This window comes from Bremia lactucae, linkage group LG7, assembly GCF_004359215.1.
Source record: "Bremia lactucae strain SF5 linkage group LG7, whole genome shotgun sequence".
Classification (NCBI taxonomy): Eukaryota; Oomycota; class Peronosporomycetes; order Peronosporales; family Peronosporaceae; genus Bremia; species Bremia lactucae.
In genome coordinates, this window is record NC_090616.1 from 3,854,424 (window position 1) to 3,868,635 (window position 14,212).

Sequence of the window (14,212 nt, forward strand, 5' to 3'; positions counted from 1 at the left end):
GAGCAAATGTCTTATTGCATCAATAATATCAAATTTGGTATTATTGAAACTATTCAAGTCAAAATTAATAAAGAGTATAATTTTGTACTTCTTTTTTTTATTTCCTATCATAGAAAATAATAATTATGTCGTTAGAAGTGAAGCAGGCGCGATTTAAAAGTGATGACACCTCTTCAATGACGCATTCTTCGTACGGTGCCATCATTCATGAAGCATCAAAAGCCCACTTCTGCGCTTGCTGTAGCTTGTTCAGTTTTTGCAAAGAAGCGAGCAGACAAAACCTTACATATCCATCATAAAGATGACCTCTTTTTAAATTTATGTCGCAGTCTTTTCTTGCGATTGGTTATCTTTGCCACTAAGATTTTTTCTGATGGTGAAAACGTCACGTTTTCCGATAATCTAATTATCACGTTGTATAGATTCAAGCCTCGCAAAAGTGCGGCGGCAGCTCAATTCCGGTTAAAAGTAAGCCGTCTGGTGATTCTATAAATTGTCTAACGTCACTTGCCGGAATGAAGGCCACATGGCCCGCCAGCGACTGTCGCAGCTGCGAAGCCGCATGCGCTGCGTTGTCACAAATTAAGGGCTTTTCGTCGCCTTGTTCTGCTATTGGGACAATACCCTCAACCACTCCCACACACTCTTTCGTGACTTTTCCTATCACGGCCCCTCCGCACATCCCCTCCTCCAACAACTCCTGACTCCATGCAAACTCTTGTCCGCTGGAACTTCGTCCAACAAAGCGTCCCGATACCGTCGTACAGGTATGATAATTGTCTGACTTCTTATCTATACAGTTATGATGTCTGTGGCCTGAAAAGACAACGGCATCGCCACTTTCACATGGTGTTTGTTGTAAAGTTAGCGGCTGCAGCTTAAATTTTTGCTCTACAGTTCGCCAGCTCTCAAGTGCGGTGGAATCTTTTAGCGTTAGCAGGGCTAAATCTCGACTTTTGTGTGTATGCACCTGAGGAGCCAGCGGTAGCTCCAAGAGCACCGCTGGCCTCAAATTAGCATCATTTATGCTCAGGAGCTGCAGTGAATGCTGCACATGATTCTCGTTCACGTATTGCAGCCATTCCCACGTGGCTGAAAAGTATTTAGGAAACATCCACGGACATGCTACATGCTTGCACGTAACAATGTCCAACGAAGAGCCATTAGAGTTATGCAAAACGACAGCTGAACCACTGAAACAAATTAGATTTTAGTTTCAATTTAAAGGAATATGCCAGTTGATAGTTGCTCGCTTCGCAGCAACTAAAAAATTAGGCACCTGCTTAGATAGTCAAGAGTTGTCATGCCTTCATATGGCAGGCAGAAGCGCGTCGTGAGCGATAAAACAGAGCGACAGCTTCGAATGACCATTTAACTTTGTTGAGTGCGCAATTAAAGATAAAAATGGAAGTATTGCACAATTGTGGATATCAAAAGATGGCCAAATCTTTTTTTCAGCTTTAATTATTTTAAACTTTTCAATAACTAAATATTAATTAGCAAAATTGTCCTTTTCCTTCAAAAGAGAGTTGAGTATGATTCATGAAAATTTCTCAAAAAGGCCTTCAATTTGAAGAGTCTCCAATCAGTAAGAAAAGGATGAGTTCCTCAATAAAACGCGAAATAATCCAAATACTTATCATCGTATCGCTTTCCTATTTTTTTCTGTAAAATGTTTTCTACAGCAAAATAATTTATTATGACTACCTTCATCACGGCAGCCCGCGAGTTGCAAGCTTTGCTATGCGATGTCGGCGAAGACTTTGTCGTGCGCTACCTAGACTTATCCGCAAAAATTTCGGTACAGATGCTCTGCCATAACGATATCAGATTTGAGGCCGATATCAGCAGCATATCCAGCGCCGAGCAGCGGAACCTGATTGCGCTCTCTGCAATCTTGCGGCGGCTGCTGGAGGCGGCAACACGTGATCGTATGACGTTCCTGTTACCTCATATTAGTAACGATAAGGAACAGCTGTCGTCATCACGTAGAATAGAGCAGAATATTCTCAAAAGCCTTCCTGAGGCCATTTCACTACGATTCCGCCAATTACTGGCAACTTACTGGGACGTACTAAATGAGGCTGGAAGCAAAGCATCATTCTTGCTGCCAAGTGCGCAGCTGATGCATTGGAACGTAATAAAGGACGGTGGTGGCAATCGACGGATTTTACTTCGACTACAGACATCGGACGGCAGGACAAGAAAGATTCACGTGCCATTCAAGCAGTACCACGAGCTCCGACACAGCGTGGCCTTGATACTGAAGGATATGAATCAGGTGGAAAGACATCCAATCATGCGGCTCACTTCCAATGAACAGAAAAGACGAACGGAAGCCGCGCGAATAAATGATGTGCCTTAACGTTACGTTTAAACGTTGCTAATAGTCCCTTAATTTTTCATTTTCTTTTTGCTGTTAGAGAAACACTCGCCCCAGATGCACACAGTATTTCCGCGCATAATTTGCGAAAAGTCTTCAAACGTGTAACTTTGGCGGTTCCGGCCCTCTTCCTCCGCAATCTTTTTGTCCTTGATTTGAGCCTCCACTGCCGCCTTGAGCATATTTGTAGGTGTGGCAACGATGTACTCTTGGAATGGGTACTTTACATCTTCCTTAGCCAATACCCGTTTTTCGGACGGAACTTGATACGTATTAAGCAACAGATGCAACAAGCGCTCCAGCTTCTCGCTGGGGATTTCACGCGTGTTAGATTCCTCCATCTCCTCGCAAGAACTCAGTGCTTCGCCTGGCGGTGCATCTGTTGCTAGGTTGAATAGCATTCGTAGTCGCTCATCCACCGTACCCTTTACTGCCATTGAAAATGCCACCATCTGCGCATCGACGTCACTTTTTTGATCGCCATCCGTCTCAAGACATAAAAGCACTCGCTCAAGATGGTATCCCTTGCTCACTCCTGTCGGACAAACCTGGGTCAACTTGTAGCTCAAGTATTGATCAAAATGTTGCATCGAGGCCTTAGACGACGGAAATGCCTTTTTTACACCGTCTCTTACGTCCTCAAAAGTTTTACATCTGTCACAAATTCAGGATGGCATTAAATTCATACTCACGACGTATTTTTTACCAGTCGACCTTACGTTATGTTATTACTGGACCGCAGCTCCCAAGCTTCGTAGGGCGAAATGACGGCCGCCTCTGCGATTTTGTCTTGCAATTTCTCAAAGTTCTTTTTACCACGCGAGCCTCGGTATATGTAAAGACCGATGCCTAACAAGATGCCACCTAATGTCACTCCCGGGTTGCGACTAAACCATCCAGGTTTATATTTGGGCGTCTCCTCCCCACTTTTGCCGGTGTCTGTATTAAATTTCAACTTAGATGAACGAGATGTAGCAGTGTTTAATGCTGGTAGAGTAAAATTTGCCGTTTGCGATTGCCGCCACCGCTGCGAGTGGCCCGGAGGTGCGCGAAGATGACGTTTGATGCGAAGCATGTGAAAATGTGATGTAAAACCACACGACATTTCTATTACGTGTGACCAAGCATTTTCTACACAATTCATTGAGTGCCCGCTAAAGCAATCCATTCAGTGTAACAGAGCACGTTTCGCTAGTACTAGCTACCATTCACTCATAACATTGAAGGCAAAGCTGCCTATAAATACTTCACGTGCACGGCGTGCAGAGGAAGGGTTTTAAGTTGCTAAGAGCTCTTAGCAACTAAAGCTCAATGATAAGGATCTAACGTGTAACGGGGCACTGCCGACTTGTAATGCTTCAGTACAAGTCCACTTCGCACTGCCTCAGTGCGAGTGGTGCCTCACGTCACTTCACGTACACTAGTACGTGCAGAGGAAGTCTTCTCTATAAAACACTTACTTTAAAGAGGGTTAAATGAAAACTGTATTTAATATAATTAAGTTCCTCTTGTCTATCTACTTAAAATACTAACTTTACTATGAGCTAATACAAAATATGTACTAAAAGTTTTACCTGTCTTTCTCTTTGTGCGCGTCCAGCGCTGACTGGACCACGGAGAAAGTAGATATAATGGTCTATATATACCAATAGATAAGCCTTTAAAATATTACCATGTAAAGTAATATTCATCAAATATTATCTACCTTTTAGATAATGTATTAATTAACAACCTTTAAGTGTTGATTTCATGTAACAATACACCCCGTTACATCACCCCTCCCCATAAACGACAATCACTCCGACTGTCATTGGGTAGAGTGGTCACTATTAGACCACTTTATTAAAAACGATGTTGATTGGTCAGATTCATCATCTTTAATTCTATTACATTGTTAACAAGTCCATGCGGCGCCTTCGGCTGCGGTTCATGCAGCCGCAGGCGACGCATTATTGTCTCTTGCGGCAGACGTTCCGTCTGCCGAAGTGTAATCTTCTCCCGCAAGTCTAAATATTGCGGGTGAACGTGGTGATACACAACGTGAATGCGACCCCTCTTCAGAGGTCGACTACGAATTCGAATCGGACGAAATGGCCGACTCGGGGAGAATAGAACAGTCGCCTGATCATCGTCAGGCGGCTGATTATGAGCCTTCGAATGAGGGGGCTCATCCGAGTAGACGTGCTGGTAGCATTCGCTACAGCATGTTCGGTTCCGACGATGATGATGATTCCTCATCGCGCAGCACCGTCTCCCGTGCCGTCACCCGCACATATTTTTGTGCGTGGTGATAACGATTGGCGTGAGCCATCGTGATAAAAATTCTTGTGGGACCCCTGCTTCAGTGGGTACCACTCAGCGGTTCGTAGACACTAAAATGTCTCGCCTTGCCCCTGAGGAGAAGCCGTGGCTTTTACCTGAGCAGCTCATTAATAGCTTGTTTGGAGAGACTACTCCTCACAATAAATGTCCCTTATTTATTGCGACAAAGCTACATGGCCTTGATCCCAGCGCGAAGAAATTTCGCGCTGAGGAAGATTTTTATCTCGATGCTTTTTTCAAGCATCGATGGTAAAGTGGCAACAATGAGCACGATAAAGTCTCGCTTATGCAAGCCTGGAGCGCGATCATTCGCAATGTCAAGACATTGGACGCGAAGCTTGGCTTCAAAAACTTAACGCGATTCGCGTTGAGTTTGAGAAACGAACTCCTACCGGGGCAAGGTGTAAATTGCATCGGTTGTCACGTGAGGCAGGACTTCCATGCCTCACGTGGGGTGATCCCTATCCGTGTTGTGTGGACAACACGAAGCGAGTAGAAGGGGATGTCTTTTCCCTTTCTTTGCCCTGGGGAAGAGCTCGCATCTTAATCGAGATACGCGATGCGATTGACGTTTTGCAATCGATTTACAGGCGCCAAGGGCGCGTGTTTTCCGATGGACCTTCTGATCCATTGGATAGGTCTTGTCATACTGACAACGAGGCCCTCAACGTCAGCAACCAGCTGGGAACGAGGTTCCCAGCTGTCATGTGAAGGTGGATAACCGCGCCAACGAACAAGATAACTCGTTCGCTGCCCCTTCACATCACGGTGGTTTTTGATACGTTCCACAAGGAAACGTTGACCACCGTGGGAATCCACGAATGGTTGTGGCGAGGGAGTAAAAATATTATCCGACCCATGTGTCGGATCTAGAGTCTAAGATCGACAAACTCGATCGCTTCCTCCCTGATTTGGAGGAAGGACTGGATCACGAGCGCGGTAAGCGTCGCTCGTTAGAGCAGACGGTGCAGACTCATCATATTGAACGGTTGGAAGACCGTCCGAAGAGTGCGTACTCCATGTCGGAGTACGAACGGAGTTATCGCTGTCGTCAGCTCATCGCGGTTTCGAGGATCTTGGACCCGACATGAGAATCTCCAGATTCAGCATGAGAATCTGGTTCGTGACCACAAGAATCTTTTGGGGATTCTTTAAAAGGGTGGTCAGATCCATCCTCGGAAGAAACCGCGTACTGATGGTACGGGCGGGGCCGACCGCCGTAAAACGTAGGATGCCTTTGCATCCTACGTGGCAATTATATTGTGTACGAATTGCCTCTGCGATGTATTACGCGAAATGGCCCAATGAACGTGGGTAGCAGTTTACTGCTACCCACATTAGTGACTAAACGCTTAGGTAGGTTTACAGTAGAGAGTAGTACTAGGTCATTAATTTCAAATGAAAGAACGTTTGCTCTGCCATGTTTGTCTGCGTTCCGTTTTTGACGGTCCACCGCGTAAGCAATGGAATTCTGTACAAAACGGATTATTCATTATCGAGTCAGCAGAAATTCCTCTGCTGACTCAAGTTTTTTGTCTTTTTCAGTGCGTTTTGTGCGCACTGCCATGAGAACTTTCTCATCTTCGATGTCGATTTTTTTTTCTTCACTCGCGTCGTTGTTAACTTCGACGCGTGATTAGCCAGAAATGGTTTGCTCGTGCGAGTCCACCCCACCACTTAAACTAGAGGATCCCTTTAATTGGGTGAGTATGCGTGGATGGCGTAAGCCATTCACGAAGAGGATTTATGCGTTGTAGACGCATGCACCAAATTATTGATGTCGAATTCAACCATCAGTAAAAACTCGCTTCAATTCGGATACGATTGGACGTAACCTCGAAGTATCTCATCGAAGACGCGATTTACGCGTTCTGTTTGACCATCTGTTTCTGGGCGATCGGATGTTGACATAGTCAGCCGTATTCCGAGAGATCGGAACACGGATTGCCAGACTCCGCCGTGAACCGTGGATCTCTATCCGAGACCAATTCACGCGGTAGACCGTGGAGTTTGAATATTGTGTTGATAAAGACACGGGCACAGCCCGGAGCCGTAATCGACTCTGGTAGTACAGCAAGATGTACCATCTTGCTGAATCTGTCTACAAAAACTAGGATTCCAGTGTTTTTGGGATCGGCTTCGAGAAAACCGAAGACGAAGTCCATAGATACGGACTGCCAACACTCTGCCGGAATTAATACAGGTTGGAGAGGCGCACTGGACGAAGGGCTAGGCTGTACACGTTGATATACCTCCCAAGCACGAATGTACTTTGCGCACGAGCTGATACTGGCGGGGCCAGTAAAAGTCGCGACTGACTGTGAAATAAGTCTTCTCACGTCCACGATTCCACTTGTTGGAGCATCGTGACACTCATACATGAAGCGCAAGCGCAAATCATTGTGAGTTGGGTCGACGATACGTGGGGTGTCGCCGGCAACGGCTGTGTAATACAATAAGCCGTTGCGCGTTGTGTATCGATCGGATGACGATCGATATAAAGCCGGTAAATCCTTAAAAGATTTTCGGATGGATTCATTTGCTAATCCATTAAATGCAGAAGGTCTTTTTAATCTGTGTAGGCTTGTTTTATGTCATCAAACAAGGTTGAAGACGGAACACTCATAGTAAGTGTTGCAACAGTGGGATTATTTTCACTGCTGGAGTGCACTGCCGACTCGAATTGGGTCGGCGTGATAACGCATCAGCAACGAGATTAAGTCGTCCTGGTTTATATTCCTCGGAGAAATTATACTCCGCGAAAAAGGATAGCCACCTCGTCATTCTTTGCGAGAGGTGTGGGCTATTTACGGCCGTGCGTAATGACGCATGGTCCGTATATACATAAACGGTCTATCTCCGAGGAGATAGGCAGTGCATACTTCATGACAAGAACTTCCTTGTCATGCACTAGGTAATTGCGTTCAGCAGGTTGCAGCTGACGCGATTGGGAAAGGACGACGCGCTCCGCGCCGTCTGTATCGTATTACATTAACGCACAGCCAATCGCGAAATTGCTGGCGTTACAGACCACATGAAATCGTCTGTCGTGATCTGCAATCGCCAAGATGGGCGATTGCATCAAGCTTTGCTTGATACCTTCAAAGGAACGCTGGCAATCAGCGTTCCATAACCATATATTGTCTCTTTTAAAGAGACGAGAGAGATGAACTGTCATCTCGGCAGAATTGCGTGAGTACTTGTGCAAGTACGCCGCTAATCAAAGGAACTTTCTAAGTCCCTTGACATCGAATGGAACTGGCCAGTCGGTATTTGCCCTGATCTTTTCGTAATTAGGACGCACGCCGTGTCAGTGGCCACTGCTTCATGACACAATATCTCGAGCCCGGTTTGAGCTCGATCTCATGTCGGATGCCTTTAGCCTTAGGCTACTCGCACGGAACTGCTTTGGGGAATACATCTTTGAATTCAATCAAATCTTTGTATAAAGAATTTGTCTAAAGTTACTCAGAGGATGGAGAAGTATATCTCTCAATCCGAGTGTTCACATCGAGAACACTTTCGTCGATCAATTAGCTGCTGAAAACCCGTTTGTTCTCTACAAACTTTTTCGCTATCCGAATATCGGTTACGCATTCGTCCTCTTTGACGAAAACGCAGATCCTCTTGATTCTACCACTATGCAGATCTCTCAAGAACTGCTTGGTTTTTAGGGTTTTAATTGAGTTATCTCCGAAGTTAACATCGGAGGCGCATACAGATCAAGAGTATAAGCGCCTTTTCTTGATCCGTTATTAACCAAGACATTCAACGTCTCGGTTTCTTCCTGGTATTTGTCAATAGGCTGTCGAGGGATCAATCCCTCGGAATGCTGAATTCTAGTCAATTCAGCATTAATTATTCAAGTTTTTTTTTTCTAAAGTATGTGGGGACTTATTCCTTCAACGTCTTACCGACTGTGATTGCGCTATCACAGTCGGGTCCTCTACCGTCGACTCTCTACTTGACCTAGGATCATCGTGTTGCCCCTTTTGAACAACCGGTATATTCCTTGAATGTTGCTCGCTAGACGCACATTCATGTCTCAATCCACTCGACTTATTTGAGTGGTGGACCTTCGGCGCTGCATGTGTATTCGCACAGCCGCCGGCAGCTGACTCCACAGGGTGATTAGTAATCACACTGTGATCTTGTGCAGTTGTACTAACGACCGTAGCTTAAGTAAGGCCATCGCTCTCCCTCGTAGCACATCCACACGCTTGTGAACGCTCCAAAATGTTCATTAGATGGTCATCTCATTAACAAGTGGCAGGCATCTTTACGGATCGATGCTGCCAGTTGATCCTTGGCTCATATTTTCTGAGCCAAGGCAAACCTAGGATGACATCAAATTTGTCATCCAAATCCAGTACGATGATGATTTCATCATACTGTAAATCTGTTAACGTGTAGTTAAATTTCACTACGCGTTTCGTTACTGTTATCGATGCGCCTGTTGCTAGACGCACAGCGCGAGTGGTGCCTCACGTCGCTTCACGCACACTAATACGTGCAGAGGAAGACTCTCTTTAGAACACTTTCTCTAAAGAGAGTTATAAGTAAACTGTATTTAATATAATACAGTGCTTCTGTTTCTATCTACTTAATACCAACTTAATTATAAACTAATACATAACATGTAATAAAGTCTTTTCTGTATCTCTTTTTGTGTGCGTCCAGTGCTGACGGGGGACCGCGGAGCAAGTAGATATAATGGCAAATATCTTGCAATGGATAAGCTGTTCGAAAATTACTATGTAAAGTAAAATTCTCCAACTCTACCTTTTGTTAATTAATATATTCATTAACAACCTTTTAAGTGTTAATTTCACGTAAAGATACACCTCGTTACAGGCGATTGGCGGCGTTAATTTTAACTTAAAGTAACCAGTAATATTTAGTATTATTTCCTGTAAGAGGAAAAAATATTCTTATTTTATATAAGAAGAAATAAGATAAAATGTACAAATAATTATCTTTATTAATTAGTTGACTTGATTCATCCAATGTTATCAAATTTGGAAATATTGACGCAACGAGACATTAGTTCGAAGAGTGATATAATTCAACTGTTGCACTGCGTCTCCTGTCGAACTGGAAGAAGTGGAAAGTTCTACGGAATTTCTCAGTTAAAGCTTAAATCATTAATTTCACTTTTCAATCTATGCTGTTTACAACCTCAAGGGATAATCTGCGGCGTTTAGAGTTCCCAGAAAGACAAAACACGTATAATGAAGCTCTTATGTGCCATAGTCGGAGAGAGAAGCGTATTCCCTGTGACCATTGACGAAACGAAGTCAGTGGTGGCCTTGAATGACGCTATCAAAATTAAAAACTCAAACAAAATAAAATGCGATGCTGCCGAACTCGAGCTGTACTTGGCGAGAAAGGGGAACGCGTGGCTGTCAGATAGCGAGCCGAGTGCACAGCAACTTATAAAGGGAAATGTGGATGATGACATCGAAAGTATGCTTGATTGCAAGCCATTGATGTCAACTCGGTCTATCCAGCGTTATCTAAACGAAAACCAAATGCCCGCGCCGCAGCCAAGGCAAATTCACGTGCTGGTAGTGGTCCCACGACAAATTCTCTCTATTTCGCGGAACAGCAAAACCGCGAAAACTGTGGAAAGGTATGAGACTCTTTCCAAGACACTTGCTAGTCAACAACAAGTCGAGTCACTTTCGAAAGCAATCCGCTCAATTCTCGAGAGCAAAGATGAGGTTACACCATTTGTCGTTTTGGAAAGCTCGTCTGGTATGGGAAAGACGCAAATGGCATTCAACTTGGACGCCACTGGACAATTTGATATTTATCACATAATGTGTGACAATGTCGATGATAAAGGACAAGACATTAGTGCAGCGTATGCATCACGTAGCCGCGTTTTCGAAAATTGCCTGAAAAAAGACTTTGAAATGACGAATGGGCCAAATACGGGCAGCATTATGTTATTGCAAGGTGAAAATTATTTATCTCTTTATGGCTTTATCTATGCTGCACTGCTCGAAAAAAATGAATTGGAAACAGCTGTTTGGACTCGTAACGATGTCAATCAGGCACTCAAAGATCGTGTTACGAATGGAAAAAAGCCCTTTATCTTTTTTCTAGATGATTTTCCGCGTGAAATTGATCGAAAAGCCGCATCAAACGATCGTTGGGCTTACGATAATAGACGTCGCCTTCGTCTCATGCTAAACGTATTTCGATCGTTTGGTCTTGTTGTGGTAGTCAGCTCCACGAGTGGTACGGCACGAGGTTTGACTTCGGTTTCCTCTGGATCGCGATGTCCTGCGGATTATCTGTGGTGCATAGTGCACCCACTTTTACCTCGCACCGTAATTGGCAGTGATGTTCAAATACTACCAACGGTTTTCCAAAACATTGTCGCGAATAGTCGACCGCTCTTCGCTGAGATTGCTATCCAGTATATACGGGAAAATCCGTGGAATGTCGGCAATAATACAGCAAATTACTTAAATGCACTGGTTGGACATTTGGCACCACTATTGGCCCGGAGGAAGCAAAGACGACATCACGAGTTTGAAATTGGTCAGCTATGCTTGTTGCTCTGCTCGAGTTGTCGTGTTGAAGACGGTAAATTGAATTTGATTGACAGTCATTATGCTTGCTTAGATGAAAAGAGGACATTTAGGCTGTTTCTGAAGGCAAATGGCAATTCTTACAAAGCCGACGAAGCCGAATTCGATTTTGAAGACAGAAGAAGCTGGAAATGTCGTAGTGTGTTTCCTCACCCGTCGAATGACGTCCTTCTTTACTTGACTCTGACGGGCGGTATGTCATATCGTCCGTTTGACCTTTCCTTGCGTGAGGTCTTTTTGTCAGTGCCGACTACAACAATGTATTTGCATGATACCAACGAGCCTATGGACGAGAAGCAGCGTTTCGAAGTGTTCGTGTTCGCGGCTGTCGTGTTGGCGAGTCATGTTGCCGGACTTGGTGGGGTGGCATTCCCGACATTTTTGGGTCGGCTTTTGTACGAATTGGGCGTTAAGTCACAAGATGTGAAGATAGATTTTCCTGTAGGATTTGAGACACGCGGGAATTGGGTCGTTCCATTCTTGTCTCCTCCAAACGTAAAATGGCCAGCTTGGCTGCTTAATGACGAATTAAAGTTGGACAATTTCGTCCAAACTGCCAACAGTGAAACGATCGACTTTCGTATTGATTCCGGGCTGATATCTGGCGAATGCAACGACGAGGAGCAGCCTCTGTCGCTCGAGACAATAAGAAAGATTCTGTCGCGTGTACCGGCTGAATCCAAACTGCATTTGGTAGTGACGAGGGGATTGCAGAAAGAATATTTTATAAGGGAAGAAACATATGCAGCATTTGTGCGAGAACACAATTTGGCAACAATGGATGTCTATCGCGTTTCATGTGGTTCGAAGCTAGAGGAAATTGTTGGGATAGAGAATCAAGAATTGCACAAAGTACAGTGCATGGATGATGGTAGCACGAAGCACTGTGAAAAAAAGCTCGTCATTTTCGTTGAGATTGGCAATGGAAGAATCTAGTCTCCAGAATTCGATTTGCATGCTGTTTGCGTTATAATCAATACTACTTGTTTTGACGTACATTCCATACAAATGCCGACTATATCGTAGGGAAAGTTTTTTTTACCTCTTTCGTTAAGCTGGTTTTTACGATATAATACATTCTTTCTCTAAAATACTACGAAGACACCGTTATGAACAATTAATGCGCCTAGGTTGGAATAATAAAAAAAAACTTGTCCCATTATATCATCAATTATTATTGAAAAATAAATGAAATTTAAATTAATTGATAATAATAATAATTCAATAGACATTTAGATAATTTATTTGACGCAAACTCCGAAGCGTGTAATCTTCGACAGGAGCTTGCTGCTCAATATAAGGCGAAGCAACGATGTAACGAGTTGTATCGTTAAATAAGTATTATTTTCTAAAAGAGGAATAAGTAATATTATGTTCCATGAACAGAAATACGATAAAAAGTACTAATAAATATCTTTTTTGATTAGTTCCTAAATTAAAAAATTTGGTAATATCGAGGCAATAAGACATTAATTCTATTGATTGGTGTTGATTCAAGTTTTAATCAAACGCGCCAATCATTACAAGACACGATTGTGGGGTGCGCAATTTTATGACTCTCACGTCCGTATTTCCGTCCATAGCCCAGCTATGAACGAAAACATCGTCGAAATAACTTTGTGCGAATTCATGCACGGGTCTTAACAGATTCAGTACGCATATGTTGAATGTTGGGGGGGGCCCTTACTAAGCCCCTGTGGTATTACTAGCCATTCCTAGAGCATCCCACTGGGAGTGCTCACTGCTGTGTACGGGATGTCCCGTATATATTTTTCAAGTCGAGGCCGTCCTTGTCCTTGAAATATTTCACAGCCGCTGAATTCCTTGAGATCAGCAGAAGCTAAGGAATCAAAGCCTGCATCGATCGCTGTGCTACTCGCCCTTTAATCGAACTTATAACCTGTTGAGGTATGCTTTGCATGCATAGGAGGCGCCATACATAGTAAGTTACATATATAATAAATTCAGAAGAAGCTTGCGAACAAAACCACATACATTAATACAGTTTTACTTTTTCTCTATTCTTACGCCTTAAACTAGACCTTAAGCTAATTTACCTTAGCTTTATAAGAAACCTTTCTCTGTACCTTTTTGTACGTGAAGTTTCGAGGAACCGCACCTTCACTGTAATCAGTAGGTTGACTAGTACTGTTATTATTACTAGCAAAGGTGCCTAGTTACAAATGACCGGATAAGGTTAAAAAAAGCCTTCAAGAAAAAGAGGAACGCAGGCGTTTACCTAGAACTGTTCGGTTGACTTTGAACAATTGTATTAAGGACCTGATGCACTTGATTCACAAAAAAGCTTCATTAGACCAGTCTGGCGTAAACACAATGCAATTGGTGTGAATCCTTAGTCAATTCAAGATGCCGTGATTGAAAAAAATGATCTTCTCAGCATGTGCCAATAATTGCTCGAGCAGCGCGTCTTCTACACCAACTTCATGCTTTACAACTATGCCGCGGTTGGTCCTCTTTAAGAGCAACTTAACTCGTTGGTCTGGTAGGACCATTGATCGATATCAACTTTCATTTTTGACTCATCCAGACTTCACAAGTCTAGTGACGACAAAACGGAATTCTTCATTGATACCGTTTCCAGCATCGACGGTACACATGTAAGCGGGCAAAGGATGTCACTCCTTCGTTCCAAGCTTGGGAAGCATTCGTACAGAGTGATCGTAGCACCGGCCGCGAGGTCTGGCATGAAAACCCGGTTTATTCTCCGTGACCGGTTCGATAAAAAAACCGTAAGCGGTGCACGCTTGAAGCCGCACCGATTGTTTAAAGAGGCATGAATACCTTGCCTCTCGTGGGGGAGTGATGCCATGCTGATTTAAAGGCGCAGGTCATGCCTCAAGGAGGCATTGTCCCTTGAAAAACCACATTGAAGGGCGATCATTTC

General features: G+C 43.8%; 4 protein-coding genes across 4 annotated transcripts; 2 read left to right on the top strand and 2 right to left on the bottom strand.

The window, feature by feature from the left end:
- Window positions 1-268: 268 nt before the first annotated feature.
- CCR75_008652 (uncharacterized protein) lies at window positions 269-1,416 on the bottom strand. Its single transcript, XM_067966702.1, has 2 exons — window positions 1,280-1,416; window positions 269-1,193 (listed from the first exon to the last, which is right to left on the bottom strand). Exons 1-2 carry the CDS (start codon window positions 1,369-1,371, stop codon window positions 425-427), a joined length of 861 nt encoding a protein of 286 aa, XP_067814781.1. The 5' UTR covers window positions 1,372-1,416; the 3' UTR covers window positions 269-424.
- A 283-nt stretch (window positions 1,417-1,699) lies between these two features.
- Window positions 1,700-2,365, top strand: CCR75_008653 (uncharacterized protein; the record flags this gene model as incomplete). The annotated part of the gene is made up of 1 exon (XM_067966703.1): window positions 1,700-2,365. One exon carries the CDS (start codon window positions 1,700-1,702, stop codon window positions 2,363-2,365), a length of 666 nt encoding a protein of 221 aa, XP_067814778.1.
- On the bottom strand, window positions 1,771-3,488 carry CCR75_008654 (uncharacterized protein; the record flags this gene model as incomplete). The annotated part of the gene is made up of 2 exons (XM_067966704.1): window positions 1,771-3,037; window positions 3,103-3,488. 2 exons carry the CDS (start codon window positions 3,486-3,488, stop codon window positions 2,395-2,397), a joined length of 1,029 nt encoding a protein of 342 aa, XP_067814784.1. The 3' UTR covers window positions 1,771-2,394.
- Window positions 3,489-9,936: 6,448 nt separating this feature from the next.
- On the top strand, window positions 9,937-12,243 carry CCR75_008655 (uncharacterized protein; the record flags this gene model as incomplete). The annotated part of the gene is made up of 1 exon (XM_067966705.1): window positions 9,937-12,243. The coding sequence occupies one exon, from the start codon at window positions 9,937-9,939 to the stop codon at window positions 12,241-12,243; it is 2,307 nt and encodes a 768-aa protein (XP_067814780.1).
- Between the last annotated feature and the right edge of the window lie 1,969 nt (window positions 12,244-14,212).